This window comes from Capsicum annuum, chromosome 7 (assembly GCF_002878395.1).
Source record: "Capsicum annuum cultivar UCD-10X-F1 chromosome 7, UCD10Xv1.1, whole genome shotgun sequence".
Lineage (NCBI taxonomy): Eukaryota > Viridiplantae > Streptophyta > Magnoliopsida > Solanales > Solanaceae > Capsicum > Capsicum annuum.
Genome location: NC_061117.1, coordinates 35,543,172 through 35,559,286, shown reverse-complemented (window position 1 = coordinate 35,559,286; position 16,115 = coordinate 35,543,172). Strand labels below are relative to the sequence as shown.

At 29.6% G+C, this 16,115-nt stretch overlaps 2 protein-coding genes across 2 annotated transcripts; one reads left to right on the top strand and one right to left on the bottom strand.

Annotated features, from left to right (window-relative positions):
- Nucleotides 1-1,409: 1,409 nt before the first annotated feature.
- LOC107855212 (60S ribosomal protein L7-2) lies at nucleotides 1,410-5,064 on the bottom strand. The gene is made up of 7 exons (XM_016700204.2): nucleotides 4,912-5,064; nucleotides 3,824-4,008; nucleotides 3,634-3,731; nucleotides 3,497-3,554; nucleotides 2,200-2,279; nucleotides 1,993-2,095; nucleotides 1,410-1,818 (listed from the first exon to the last, which is right to left on the bottom strand). Exons 2-7 carry the CDS (start codon nucleotides 3,995-3,997, stop codon nucleotides 1,603-1,605), a joined length of 729 nt encoding a protein of 242 aa, XP_016555690.1. The 5' UTR covers nucleotides 3,998-4,008; nucleotides 4,912-5,064; the 3' UTR covers nucleotides 1,410-1,602.
- A 3,402-nt stretch (nucleotides 5,065-8,466) lies between these two features.
- LOC124885707 (zinc finger MYM-type protein 1-like) lies at nucleotides 8,467-10,943 on the top strand. The gene is made up of 5 exons (XM_047393956.1): nucleotides 8,467-8,528; nucleotides 9,235-9,360; nucleotides 9,461-9,539; nucleotides 9,642-10,114; nucleotides 10,721-10,943. Exons 1-5 carry the CDS (start codon nucleotides 8,467-8,469, stop codon nucleotides 10,941-10,943), a joined length of 963 nt encoding a protein of 320 aa, XP_047249912.1.
- The last annotated feature ends 5,172 nt before the right edge of the window (nucleotides 10,944-16,115 follow it).

Genomic DNA, 16,115 nt, shown 5'->3' with positions numbered 1-16,115 from the left:
AATTCTTTTTTTGCCTGCTCAATGTTGTGTGTAATACAATCGAGCACACATTATTTTCACGTCATTTAATAATATCACATAGGAAATAAAAAATCTAAAATGACTTTTCTTCTCCATCTTGGTTCATCTCTCACATTTTGAAATATTTGTCACTCTTCTTCTTCCAATCCCATCAAAGCATCACATTCTCCACGTTGTGGGAATACGCTGGATTTTTTGTTGTTGTTGTAGTCCAATATAAAAACTCACTTCCAAAATATTCAAATTTAAGAATTTTTCTCTGACTTTAAATTTCTTGCTCTTTAATTCTTTAGTTCTTGTTCTCTCACACACAAGTAATAATTTCCCCCCTAAAATATTATTTTATACATCTTTTGGTGTTTTTACAAATGTTGCAAAAGGGTTCTTTCTAAAACATACAATTTTGAATTTATTTGCTAGTTTTACATCCTAAAAGTTGTTATTAATGTAAATTGATTACTCAAAATCTTTTTTCCTCTTTTGCTTTCCCTATGTGTGTGTTAAAAAAGTTTAGATGGGTGGAAATTTTGCAGAAGCGAATTTTGAGAAATTTAGAATAAGTATATAGCTTAATATGGCAACTGAATTATCACGGAATGGTTAAGTTTGATATGCAGAAAAAATTATCTTAATTATCATTGTCCTCCCTCTTGTATGAAAATGAAGTATTAGGTCTTCATGGAATACTTTGTAGCTCATGTAATTATTGATTTGGTATCATTATGAAGTCCATTTCATAAATATATTTATGTGAGTATCTCAAAATATAACTGGCACAAAGAGTTGATAATGAAGGAGGAGGATTGTCTTAGAATAAGAGTGTAAATGATCTACTAAAAAAAATTTGAAGAAAAAATCGATCAATGATGAAGGATATAAAGGAGCTGAAGAAGACTAACTACGAAAATAAGAAAAGAATTAATGGAGAAGAAATTTGGAGAAAAAAAGTTGTGAGGCAAAAAAGAGCTCAAATTTTGAGTAACAATGGGGTAGGAATAATTGGAGAAGAAGATCGTTGTTATAAAGACCAAAAAGTGAGTATAGTTGCTTTTTCAAAAAGCTTCACGCCCCTAAAATGTGTTTTACATGCTCTTTGTTAAAATATGACACATAAGAAGACATGCCCAAAAAAAGGTAAATAAAATGTTGTTTATCAATGAGTTTTAAAGATTCATTTGGCGAAGTGATGAGTAAGAGTCTTTAACTTACAAATGGAGTAAAGTACAAGGGTATCCTAAATTATTTCGCCTTCTATATTTTCAGATTTCAAAATGAAAAAGGCAAAACGCCTAAATAACATCACATTTGGAAAAATAGACGAGTTTAGCTTTTCTACAAACTTCCCAGGTAATAAGGCCAAAGGGTGGGCTTGTATAGGAAATGGCCTGTAAACACAAGAAAATTCCAGTATTAATCGAAAGTACATTTCCATTTTAATACTGAACATTGAGAAAACCAGACCCAAAGACCAATTTTTTAACCTCAAGAACAAAACCTGAGAGTCTAGTTCAATATTACAAACAGTTCAAAACACCAAAAACAAACTTCTAAGGAAACAAAACTGTTGCTTAGTGAGATCTTTTAGTTCATCCTCCTGATGAGCTCATTGATGAAATTCTCGCGGTTTCCAGCATCACCGCCTTCAACATAGTGGTTTCTCTTCTTTTTAAGTCCACCAAGAGGTGCCTTGAGCTGGAATGGCCATAGGAAGTTGTTAGCCTCCTTGAAGTGAGGTCCCACGGTGATTATCTCATGGACAAGATCTTCAATGCAGATAATTCCATGCTTGCCCAAAACCTGCAACATAGGTGACTTTCGTTGAAAAACAGAAGAAATTAAGGAATCATTTGTTTGAAAGCTTTGGGGACTGTCTGACCTCTATATAATGGCCAAGTTCATTTTAGACTCAATTTTTCATGTTAAAGAGAGGTTTGATTGTATACTATGATTTCAAATAAATTGTGCACAAACCTGCTCAATGACTGCATTGTCGGTCAAAGGAATTCTCTGCTTGTCTACCTTCCCATAACCTCGTTTGTAGATCAATTCTTTAATACTCTTCAAGTTGGGATACCTGGAAAGATTAACGAGATGCATCATTCAATCAATAACAGACAGTGAAACTCCAAAATCAAAATCAACCTCAAAAGGGAATAGAGAAAACAAATAGATTGATACCCGTATGTAACATATGGTTCAACCCTATGCAGCATGTTCACGGTGGCCTTGTTAACTTTCAGGAAGACACCATTGAAGATCTGTCGCATAGCACATATTCATCTCATTAGCCGGACCGAAATGAGCCAGGGAAGTAATAGAAAATGAATAATAAGAGAGACTCATATAAAGAAAAAACAAACAGATATTCAATGACAAAAGTTTAAAAGCAATTCATTGGTAAGTTACACATCTTCAGCAAGGATCCCCAAAAGAACAGTAACCGGCTATCTAAAACAAGAACATAGCTGTAATGCCTGGACATAGATTGGTTATGTCCTTTCGCAACACAGCTTAGACTCAGTAACGGTAACAATTCACTGGCGGAAATAATGAAATAACCAAAAAAAAAAAAGGGTAAAATATGCACAAAGTAAAATGGCAGTCCAATCATGTACTATCACGCGGCTTAGGATCAAATCGGGCAAGGTTACATGATAAGAAAGTTTAATGAATGAATCAACAAAATAATGCAAAGTCCTACATGATAAGAAAATGGAAGCAATGAATCCGCTCCTCCACTCAAAGTTGAATGTCAAGGTTTGTCTTGGCATGACAGTAACAGTTGAAATTGGAAGTTGAAATGCCACTCTAAATCTCTTTCGGGTTGAAAAGAACACTACATGACAATAATAATGGTGCAATCCACAGCCAAGTTGAGCGACTTGAGTCTCTTAAGCTAATAAGGGGCATGGAAACCAAAGAAGGGAAAATAGATTCAAACAATACATAAGGTAGACCATATTTTTGAGCGACATGAGACAGCTTAAAACTTGAAGCAGCAACAACAACATACCCAGTGAAACCCCGCAAGTGTGGGGTCTGGGAAGGGTAGAGTGTAGATTGTACGCAGACCTTAATACTACCTTGTGGAGGTAGAGAGGCTGTTTCCGAGAGACCCTCGGCTTTCGGCTCAAGTGCAACAAAATCCAGGTAACAGAAGAAGAGAATAGTGAAGAAAGCATTGCAGTATTAGGAAAGAGAACAAGAGCCTATAAGAAAGGAACAATAACAGCTGCAAAATAGAATGGTAATCAAAACACAAAAAAAGAAATAACAACATATGATGATAGATATCATAAGAAAGAACTACAAGGATTCGACTAGTTCTACGACAGACAGCAACAAGCCTAAACCATCCGAAAGCAAGACAACACTCTACTCACTACTAACCTTCTACGCAAATGCAAGACCTCCAGACCGTACTATCCTCTTACGGATTTTTATACATATTAAATAGGAAACATCAATAAATTACCTGTCGCAATCTGAGAAGCTGCAGAATCTTTTTTGTCTGAGGAGCCATTGCGTTAATCCTAAAAATTTGAAATGACAGTCAAAACAAGACTTTATTCATCAAATCACATGGATCAAACAATCCAACAGCCATCTTACCCACGGATTCTGATGATGAAGAGCAACTTCGCCTCTGGGTCGACATAGAATCCTCCCTTCAATCTTGCCTCACGCTTCAAACGGATCAACTCCCTCTCCTAAACGCATAAATCGGAACTCATAAGTACCTCAATAATAGAGAAAAAAAAAACAATCAGCATAGTCTACTGGGAATCGAGCTTGTAATTACCTGCTCTGCATACTCCTTGGCGTACTGTTTAGCCCTATTATAGATCAGTTTGCGATTAGCAGCATTCTTTTTCTTGGCAACTTCAAGCTCTTGCTTCTTTACAAGGGCCCACTCCTCGCTTCTTTTCTGCTTCTTTAATACAGACTCAGGAACTGGTACACCTCCCTCACCCATGTCTCTATTATCTATTATATGGAAAGAGCCCAGAAATAAAAGTTAAGCAACACATCTTGATAAGAGTTTCGTACTTGCTTTCAGATTAAAAAAAACAAGATAGACGGGTTGAATCCAGAAAAGCTTGTTCAAAAGATGTTCAGATAGTTTAATGTGCTACATCACGAAACATATGCCAAGAAATAGCATGAGCAAACACACACTCAGCTCCTTCAAAAATACCACACTCTATACAAAATCCTACATGACAATGTATTTCTCCAATAAGTGTTTTATCTACTCATTTCTCCAATATGTTGCTCGGACTCTACAAAAAAGTCATCGGGTGAATGTTGGATACTTCTAAAGTAGCCCATCTTCGGAGAATCCAACACGGGTTCAGCAACATTTTAGGACAATCCGAGCAACTTAGCTTCTCAAAATGTCAAACCTAATGCTTTTAACGTTCCCTCACACAACGAGCATTACACGTTCTCGAGCTCATTAAACCTCCTCAAAGGAGTACATGGCCATTAGTCGCTTGATTTTATATATATAATCCAGCGACTAATTAATTCATTTTATCCCGGGGTTATTATTCATTGTCCCTCATACCAAACGACCCGTCAGTGATATCAATTACCACAAAAACAAAAAACTAACAGTGGATTAAATAGACCAAAACCAACAAATAAATAAACAAACAAATAGAAAAAATAACACAAAACCTGAACAGAGAAAAGCAGAAATAACTATCTAAACCTATTTCAACAAAACAAAAACTCTAGATTATTATTTAAACCCCAAAAATAATTATTCGCATAAAATACTAAAAATCTGATAATGATTTAGCTCAAAGAAAGTTGATAATTCATTTTGAAATGCTCTAAAAAATCTGGTAAACTCAAAAGTAAGCAGAGTAGAAAGTGATTTACCTGTTAAGATTTGTGCGGCGTCTCTTCTCTCTGCAGCTTCTGTTCCTTCTTAGACAGCTCGCTGAGTTAGTGTTGCTAACATAATTTATGTAGTAGGGTTTGAGGAAATATTTCTTATTTTGGGCCTGGGCATTGCCCACCAATTAACCAGGCCTAAATTTAGTTCCGTGAGGCCCAAATTATCTTTCTACCCATCCACTATTTAGAGCTGTCAAAATGGACTGCCCCAACCCAACTCAACTCAGCCCAAGCCTCACGGGTCAAAGAATTTGATAGGCTAGGACTGGCTAGCCCTTCACTTTAAAGGGTCTTAAAATATACTAAAAATTACACAAATACACAACTTATGTTTCCAATATTACAAAAATTTCAACTCTCTAAACATATTATAAAAATTCCAACATATACACTGAATGCTATGTATATGTCGGCTATGCTATGTATATTAACAGGGAGAGAGAGTAAAGTAATTAAAAAAGTGGGAGAAAGTGTAATTACTTCCAAAAATGTTGATATTTATGTTACTTATACTAAAATGTATGGTCCAACTCAATCCTAATAGGATCGCGGGTTGAGATGGGTTAGCCCTTTATTTTTACAAAAAAATTTATTAGATTTTCTTTTTCAACCTATATTTGTACTAATAGGTATGGCAATTCATTCGCACTTCTTACATATTATTATTTAAAGTACATAATTCTACGATGATTTATAATATTTTTAACAAAATACATTATCAAGAACATTCGAATTCATTGATTAAATTATCTTAATTAACATCAACACTCATCTAATTCATATGCAAATTTAATAAATTAAACAATATCAAAAAGTTATATATCAAAAATTAATAATATTTAAAATTCACTTAAAAATATTATCAATTTGAATTTGGCTAATTTTATGCAATCGATTTTGAATAGCTGTAATAAGTGTTTGAACATTTCATGATGGATGCAATTTTTATATTTATGATTAAAAATTTTAGTATTAGTCATTTAATGTTAAATGAGTAAAATATTGTATAAGATACTAAGTAAAATTTACTAAGTAATCACAATTTATATTTTTAATTCTTTTTTCTTACAATTTTCTTTTAATTTTATGTTTAAATTGAATAACATTAAGAAATGAAACATTTATACTTGATGATTAAGATTTAACACTTAATAAGTTAATATTATGTAGGATATTAAACTTATTCAACAGCCATTATTCTTAAGTATTACATTTTTTTTCACAATATATTTTTAATTTAAATTAAATAGTATTTTGGCCCACGGGCTGGCCCAGCCTAGCCTCAATCAATCTTCAAGGGCCAACGGGCTGATTTGGGCTGAGCTTATAAGCCCCAGTTTTAAATGGGCTCAAAAATCGTAACCCAACTCAACCCTAATAGTGGATTGGGTTGGGCCGGCCTCAAGGGCCAAGCCCATTTTGATGGCTCTACCACTATTATTATCAACTTTTTCCGCAAATGATTCCTTATGATGTAGTCTTTATTTTTCGGGTAAATAACATAAATCTCACTAGTTTGCTTCTTAATTATCCTTTATCTTGATATTTTTCTTCAAATATGGTGAATATTAAAATCTTTGCACTTGCAACTCATTTAATGAAAGTTTTTGGGGCAAAGAACCCTTATCTACGGCCTAATTTCGCAAGACATAAGTTTAGAGAACTTTTGTATTGTCTGACATAATATTTTGTAAGAATTAAGTTTATCTATCATAAGTTGTGTATTGTATTGAATTCGCTAGGCATAAGTTTTGTAGAAATAAATTATCCCTTTTATGACATAATTTTGTGATTTCTAAAACTGAACTTATCCCTCTATCGGCATAAATTATATGGGAACTATTTATGTCTTTTAAGGTATAACTTGTGGGTTCTAAACTAAATATTTGTCACTATAACATAAGTTCAGTAAGAATTAGTTATGCCTTATAAGGCACAGCTTGTGTCATTTTATGATACGAAAATATAAATCAATGCCGATTGAATTATTTTTTCTCAATGTCAGGGATATATCTTCGTACATTGTTTTGTCACTTAAAATGTTAGAAGAGCAAAATTTAAAAATCACATATTTGAGGGACAAATTTAACACCATCCAAAATAGGAGCATTCGTTCAAATGACCCCACTATTGTTGGGAAAGTCACGAATACATATAGCACAGCTAGCTAATTAATCATTATGGGCGAAATATACACAACACTCCACTATTATTGAGAAAGTTACGAATACACATAGTACAACCAACTAATTAATCATTATGGGCGAAATATACACAGCATATATACCTCTGTTGGGTTGTCTCTTTGACAAATGTTATCCTTAAACATTAATTTAATCATTTAATCTTGACAGGGACGGATCTATGATAGTGGGTGTGGATTTTTGGGCACCTACAATCGCTATCGTAAGATATATAATTAAATGAAAAATATTATTAAAAGTTATAAATATTTAAAGATGGGAACTCATAACTAAACTGATGGATAGCACTCAGTGGTAAGAGGGAACCCATAGCTATGTATTTCCGGCGCTTCAACGCGGATTCGAATCGTCGTGGACGTGTTTTCCCTTTTATCCCTTTTTCAACCCCTATTTTTAGAAGGCTTTTCAGCCTATGCTTTTAAATAAGTAAAGTTTTCTTTTTTACTCTTTTTAGCCCCTATTTTTAGAAAGCCAGCCTATTTTCTAAAAAAGGTACATTCAAAGTTTTTTTCTTTTTTGATACTAACATTTTTATTTTTTTATTTTTGATTAATATTTATTTATTTTTAAATTTTAAAATAAAATAAAAATTGAGTTTTTCTTTTTAAGGTAAATTCTTTTCCTTTTTTATTTCTAATAAACTACTCAGTTTTCTTTTCTTTTTTCTTTAGTTAAAACCTTTTTTAAATGTTATAATTATTAAATCATACTGATAATCCCAACACAAAATTGTTTTCTTTCTTAAGACTAGAAACTTATTTTGAGTCATCTTCTAATTTTAAATTTTACTTAAGTATTCTTCTCCCACAATCTCTTGTTTTATTTTTATTTTTTTCTCTTATTTTCTCGTATATTTGTATTTATTTTTATTTTCTAATGCATTTAATTTGATAATTATTAATATTTCGTTGTAGCTTATTATTTGTTAGTTGTTAAATTATTATTTTTTAATTTAAATAGGTTGAAATTGTAAAGTTAGTTCAAGATGATTACGAATTTTTTCAAGCCTCAAATCACTCCAGATTCTCCTTCAGTAAGTTTTCTTTCACATACTGACATTTTCAACAATGTCAATCCTTCTCAACTACTAGATAAAGATATAATATTGAATTTGAGTTTTCTTGAATCTGATCCTGCTAAAAGAAAATAAATTTCGAAATATCCTCCTAACCAGCGTGATAGAGTAAGGAGATATTACATTCAAAAAGGGCCTTGCATACTTGATGAACATTTTATTTTTTCAATAACAGATTTTGGTGGAAAATCGCGTCATTTTAATCTGATTGGTTTGATACTTCATATTCGGGATGGTTAGAATATAGTATTGAAAAAGATGCAGCTTTTTGCTTGTGTTGTTACTGGTTTAAAAATGAGATTGGTGGATATAAAAAAAGAGTCGGTGATTCTTTCACAATAGATGGCTTCAGAAGTTGGAATAAAGGGATAGAACGACTTAATAAGCATGTGGGTGATGTAAATACTTCACTGAAGGATTGTCCACCTTCTCAAGCCTCTCTACCATACCCAACGAAAGTGACAACGGATGACTTCCATTACTAAATGGAAGAACTGGAATCATGCTATTTACATGATTCAACTTACTCTTCTCAGGAAGCTCCTAATCTCACTGGCAGTTGAATCATGTCATTTAGGTGATTGATTCCACTTACATCAGTGTATGTAATACGAATATTAACATCACAGGAAGTTTTTTCTCTCAAAAAAGTGGGCTTATTGAATATCATATTGGTTTGGCTTTGTTCACATACGACTTTCCGCTTGGGAATTATAAAACCACCGAACCTTCTTTATCATGATTCGACCCATACCTCAGACCTAAGATCGAGCACCAGAGCTGCTCATAACAACGTACCAAAAAGAAGAATGCGAGAAGTTCATATTCTCCAGATTCTACTATAAACCAGGTAGTGAGGATGAAAAAAAGCATAAGCTACCTCGTTCGTGTTCACAATCGGTGTTTCAAGATGATGCTTGATTTAAATAATCAAGCACAATCTATATTAGCTTATTTTGACAAACAATCTGAGAAAACTAAAAATGAATATTGAGTTCGTTTGAATGTTTTCATTGATGTTGCAAGATATCTTTTAAAAGAAGGATTGCCTTTTCGAGGTCATGATGAGAGTGAAAATTCTACAAGAAGAGAAAACTTTTTAGATCTCTTAAAGTGGTACGCAGATAGGAAGGAAGATGTGAAAATAGTTGTGTTAGAAAATGCTCCACAAAATGATATCATGATTTGTCCAACTATTCAAAAGACATTGTGAATTCTTGTGCTAAAAAAACGTTGAAAGCAATTGTTGAAGACTTAAACTGAGATTACTTTTAAAGATGTCTCTCATAAAGAACAAATGGCCCTTGTTCTGCGATATGTTAACAAAGAAGGTAAGCTTATTGAGCGATTTCTTAGTATTGTTCATGTTAAAGATACATTTGTCTATATGTTCTTTGCTTTTAGAGCATAATTTGAGTTCTTCTCATATTCAGGGACAAGGTTATGATGAAGCTAGTAGTATGTGGGGAGAATTCAATGGTCTTAAAACTTTGATAATGAAAGATACTCCTTCGGCATATAGTGTACATTGGTTTGCTCATCAATTACAATTGACTCCTGTAGCTGTTGCAAAGAAGCATCATAAGGTAGATCAATTTTTTTATATTCTTGCTAATATTTTGAATGTTATTGGAGGATCTTTTAAGCGTAGGGAGATGCTTAGAGATGATCAAACAGAAAAATTATTGATGTTCGGTGAAGTTCATACAAGAAGTGAATTGAATCAAGAACTTGGACTTCAAAGGGCAGGAGATACTCGTTGGAGTTCCCATTTTAAAATAGTGCATGACTTTATTAAATTATTCTCCTCAATTATTCATGTACTAGGAATTCTTGCTAAGGAGGGTTCAAATTACCAATACAAATCATTGGCAAAGAGTTTAGTAGATGATATAAGATCTTACGAGTTTGTGTATACATTGCATTTGATGTTAAAAGTGTTGGCAATTACACATGATTTAAATATGACTTTGCAAAAAAAAAGATTAAGATATTGTTACTGCTATGAACCTTGTTGGTTTCACAAAGAGACAGTTGCAATCTATGAGAAATTTTAATGGAATTCTTTGGTAAAGAATGTTTCTTTATTTTGTGCCAAACATGATATTGTGATTCCCGAAATGAATAGGAATTATGCTCTTAAAAAGTCAAAGCGTAAGAGTTCCAGTATCACATATTCTCATCATTTGTGTGTTGAAAATTTTAATGTTGTAATTGATTTGCAACTTGCCGAGCTTAACAATCGTTTTGATGAAGTGAATATTGATTTACTTCTTGGTATGACTAGTTTGAGTCCAGATAACTCTTTTGTAAATTATGATAAAAATAGGATTATAAAACTTGCTACCTATTATCAAGATGAGTTTAGTGCTTTCATGCTTGAGGATCTTAGTTTTGAGCTTGACAATTATATTGACTATGTGCGACAAGGGAATAATTATTTCTCTAACTTGAAAAGACTTGGGGATCTTTCAGAGAAATTGGTGAAAACAAATTTGCACAAAACTTGAAGACTTATTTATTTGCTTGTGAAGTTGAGTTTGATATTACCTGTGGCGACTGCAACGGTGGAAAGAGCTTTCTCTTTGATGAAATATATTAAGAATGACATGCGTAGCAGAATTGGTGATGATTTTTTGAATAATTGTTTAGTTTGTTACATAGAGAATGGGGCATTTGAAAATGTACCCAATGAAGCGATCATTGATCATTTTCAAAACATGACAAGTCGTTGAGTACAATTATAATGATAATGTTTTTAAATATGTCGTGTTTAATGGGTTGTTGCTTTTAGACTATATATTATATTGAAGGAAAAGAAGTACTCTTATCATTTATTTTTTTCATTTTCATGGCTTGCAATTAATATGATTAGACGTGAAAACACTTAATCTCATTCTCACTTCGATATATGAAATTGTCTCGTGCCAAATATATTGAGATAGTTCTGGGGATATCCTATTGCCACAACAGTAGATCTAGGAATTTTGAAAATAGGCTTTAACGACTGATAATTACCACTGTAGTCCAAGCCTGGGTAAGAAAAAAATGTCAGAGTCAGATGATAATTGACCTTTTAGTTAAGGATGAATATTTTTATACTATATATAAGAGAGAATAAAAGTTTTGGTAGTCCTTATATTAAAATTTATGGTATGAAAGTCTTACATGTGGCATTATTTTTTCATAATTCTCCTTTTAAGATTTGCCAAATGAACTTTGTAATTGGTTGAATTTTCTTTTGATTTTATTAAATTATTTTCTTCTTCATCTTAAAATATTTGTCACATTTCACTTTTGAAGATCAAATTATATGAACTTTAATCAATGTTTTAATTAAAAAATATTATTATGTTGATACAACCATTACAATTTATGGTATTTGTTTTTCATATAGTTTCGAATATCTAATTTCTAATTTCTAATTTTATTGAATTAATATAACACAATTTAGCTCTAAAGTAAGTCAAATTGTCTTTGGGAAAATAAAACGATAAAATTTAAACAACTGTTGAAGACAATCTTTTTTTACCACTAAAGCATAGAGGATCTTGAGATTTTGATAGCCTTCACAAGGGTTTTTTTGATATTTCATTTTTTGGTGAAATAAAATTACTACACATGATAATTAATGGTATTTTTTTAATTACATATTTTCATTATCGCCCTTATTCTTTTTGGTAAGATCATTCCACTTGGGTTTTTATAATTGATTTTTCCTTGCCACATGTTAGATTACTATTTGATTAAAACTCCTTTCATTTTAGATCAACAATATTCAAGCTAACTTTTTCTACAAAATTAAAGTTTTCAATGATTTCAACTACAACCTCGTAGTTCTTTATGATTTTATTGTATTATAAATAATATCTTGTATTTATTGTTTCTCGTAGTGGACATGAAAAAGTATAAACAATAATTAAAATGGGACGGATAGGTTGCTCTTATAAGGGATGTGTAAAAGAGAAATATAATAAGTAAATTGACCGAAAGGAGCAAGTTATTAATGTAGTTTAATTATCATTTAATATCCTTATATATTCTTATCAAATTAATTTATATAAAGGCTCTAATTCGAGGATATAATTATTATAATTATGATATAAACTTGAAAGCATTGACTTTTTTTTTCAAATGATTTTATAAGATGAAAAAAATGTAATTAGCAAAAGCTATTGCCACTAAAATTATTAGAAAAATTAAAACTCAATAAATATCAAAATAAATTTATTTTTAGCTATAACTAAGAAAATAAATACTTGCAAATTTTATAAAAATATCAATATTTTTTTTCTATTAATGATTTTTATCGAAGCGTAATTATTAAATATTTTAAATTATGTCATTACATAAAATATCGAATTACTTATAACTTTTTGATGTATTCTAATTCTATGGTAATATTTTCTTCATCATGAATAATATTTTTTATTTAAAATTATACAATTATGTGATTAAAAACTCTAATAATTATGAAAGCTTATCAAGAAGACTTGTTTAGTAGATCATTTGATATACTGATTATAAAGTAAAAAAATATATATAATATAAATTACTCCTTCCGTTTTAAAATGAATGACCTAGTTTGACTTGGCACGGAGTTTAAAAAAATAAAGAAGACTTTTGAATCTTGTGGTGTTAAATTAAAGATATGTCAACTGTACAAAATGCCTTTTAATCATGCGGTCTTAAACATACCATGTGAAAAGTTAAAATTAATAAGTTGCTAAAAAGGAAAAGGGGTCATTCTTTTTTAAACGGACTAAAACGAAAAGTAGATCATTCTTTTTTAAAACGGAAGGAGTATTATTTTTATATTTTAAGTTTGGGCCCGGGCTTAGCACGGACCTCATGAAACTAGTTACTATATATAAGGGAGAATAAAAGTTTGGTAGTCCCCACATTTAAATTCATGGAATAAAAGTCTTACATGTGACATTTCTTTGTCATAATTCTCCTTTTAAGATTTTTCACATGAATCTTTGTGATTGGTTGAATTTCTCTTTAGTTTTATTAAATTATTTTCTCCTTCATCTTAAAATATTTGTTACATTTCACTTTTGAGAATCAAATTTTATGAATTTTAATCAATATTTTTAAGAAAAAAATATTATTATGTTGATATAATCATTGCAATTTATGATATTTGTTTTTCATATAGTTTTGAATATCTAATTTCTTATTTTATTGAATTAATATAATACAGTTTAGCTCAAAAATAAGTCAAATTGTCAATTGAAAAATAAAACGATAAAATTTGAATATGTTTTGAAGGTGATCTTTTTTTACCACTAAATCATAGAGGATCTTGAGATTTTGATAGTCCTCGCAAGGGCTTTTTTTATACGGAAAAGGGCCTAAAATATCCTTCAATTATGTAAAATGGTGTAAAAATGCCCTCCGTCTACTTATTGGGCCTAAAATGCCCTTTTCGTTTATCTATTGGGTCTAAAATACCCTTCTTACCTACCAATTGGGCCCAAAATGCCCTTTATGTCTATCTATTGAGTCTATTTTGCCATTTTATTTAGGCAAATTACATAGAAAGACCATCTTTAAAACTTAATTACATAAATAATAATATTTTTTCAATATTACAAAAATAAAAGTTTTTTTATATATATATAGCCATTTAAAAAAAATCAGAAAAGATAATTATAATTCCTAAGTTAATGTTGTAACTAATTATTAATTCACCTTAATTTAAGAGATATATTTTTAATCTTCAAATTAAAAGTGGAAAAGATAATCACTGCTTTCAAATATTTCTCTATCTTATATTCAAAATTCAAAATATTCTTAAATAAACTAAGTATTTCATTATTTGCTCGTGTATGTTTCATTTTGTTTCATGTATGTTAATCATCTAGTATTATATTATTGTCATGTACTTTTAATTCTAATGTAATGGGTTAACCATAATTTTTTATGGATAAATATTTATGAAATAAAAATCATTATGTTGGAAGTACAAATATACCATGTATTTTTATTGTGTAGATATAAATTATATCAAAGTCAGATTATTCTTGTATTTTTTATATAATTTATGAGATAAATATTCATGGTATATCTCATTATTTCGGAAGTACTTTTCTTGTTAAAAAATTATTTATTAAATATAAATATGTATTTTCAATATTACATGGTATAAAATTTTTATATCTAAAATATACCATGTATGTTTATGGTATAAATATAATTTATATGTTATAAATATAATTTGTATGGTATAAATATATCATGTATTTTTATAATATAAATATAATTTTTATAATATATAAATATATCATGAATTTTTATGGTATAAATATACCATATATTTTTAATGGAGGCATAGTAAAAGCAGACAATAAAAATAAAAAATATAAAATTTTGATATAGTATATTAAATATGAATGAACAAAGACTACCATAAAAATAAGCAATAAATAAGAAATATGGAATTTAATATATAATTATTTTTCTATATATTAGAATCTGTTATAAAAGTAAATATTTTATATGTTATATCTAATGACCAACTAATAGGTTATGTATTGTAATAATTTTTTTAAAATGGCTATATATGTTTTTTTTTTTGTTTATCAGATCAATCTAGAATAACGAAAAATTGATATTGTGCACTATTTATTTGATTAATATTAATAAAACTGATATGAACTTTATGTAGTTTAATAAAGATAAGTTGTGGTATTATATAATTTTTTTCTTAAATAAAAGGGCAAAATAGCCCCAATATGTAGATGGAAAGGACATTTTAGGTTCAATAGATAGACATGAAGGGCATTTTAGGCCCAATAGGTAGACGGGAAATATTTTTACACCATTTCACACAGTTGAAGGGCATTTCAGGCCCTTTTCCGTTTTTTATATTTCAATTTTTTGGCGAAATAAAATTACTCAACATGATAATTAATAGTATTTTTTAGTACATATTTTTATTTTCGCCTTTATTCTTTTTGTTAAGATCATTTCCCTTGGGTTTTTATAATTGGTTTCTTCTTGCCACATGTTAGATTACTATTTAATTAAAACTCCTTTTATTTTAAATCAACAATATTCAAGCTAACTTTTTCTACAAAACTAAAGTTTTTAATGATTTCAACTACAGCCTCATAATCTTTTTGATAGTATAGTACAGTAAATAATAACTTGTATTTATTGTTTCTCGTAGCGGACATGAAAAGGTATAAAACAATAATTAAAATGGGATGAATAGGTTACTCTTGTAAGAGGTGTGTAAAAAATAAACATAATAAGTAAATTAGAACGAATGGAGCAAGTTATTAATGTAGTTTAATATCATTTAATATCCTTATATATTCTTATTAAGTAAATTTATATGAAGACTCTTAATTGAGGTTATAATTATTATAATATAAACTTGAAAACATTGACTTTTTTTACCAGATGATTTTATAAGAAAAAAAAATATAATTAGCAAAAACTATTGCCACTAAAACTACGAGGGAAACTAAAACTCAATAAATATTAAAATACATTTATTTTTAGCTATAACTAAAAAAATAAGTACTTGCAAATTTTATAAAAATATCAATATTTTTTTCTATGTATGATCTTCATCGAAGCTTAATTATTAAATATTTTAAATTATGTCATTATATAAAATATCAAATTACTTGTAAATTTTTGATATAATCTAATTTTCTAATAATATCTTCTTCCTCATAAATAATATTTTTTATTTAAAATTATCCAATTATGTGATTAAAAATCTCATAATTACAAAAACTTATTAACAAGACTTATTTAACAGAACATTAGATATGCTAATTAAAAAATAAAAAAATATATGATATAAATTATTATTTTGATACTTTGAGTTTGGACCCAGACTTTAGCACGACCTCATGAAACTAGTATACATAACATTTGGTCGTGGA

Coding starts and splice junctions, on each gene's coding strand:
- LOC107855212 (XM_016700204.2), bottom strand. CDS start 3,997: ATGGGTGAGGGAGGTGTACCAGTTCCTGAGTCTGTATTAAAGAAGCAG. Junction 3,555..3,633: donor TTCATCATCAGAATCCGTGG/GTAAGATGGCTG, acceptor TCAAATTTTTAG/GATTAACGCAATGGCTCCTC. Junction 2,096..2,199: donor GAACCATATGTTACATACGG/GTATCAATCTAT, acceptor TAATCTTTCCAG/GTATCCCAACTTGAAGAGTA.
- LOC124885707 (XM_047393956.1), top strand. CDS start 8,467: ATGCAGCTTTTTGCTTGTGTTGTTACTGGTTTAAAAATGAGATTGGTG. Junction 8,529..9,234: donor TTGGTGGATATAAAAAAAGA/GTCGGTGATTCT, acceptor TGATGTTGCAAG/ATATCTTTTAAAAGAAGGAT. Junction 9,361..9,460: donor GAAGATGTGAAAATAGTTGT/GTTAGAAAATGC, acceptor CAATTGTTGAAG/ACTTAAACTGAGATTACTTT.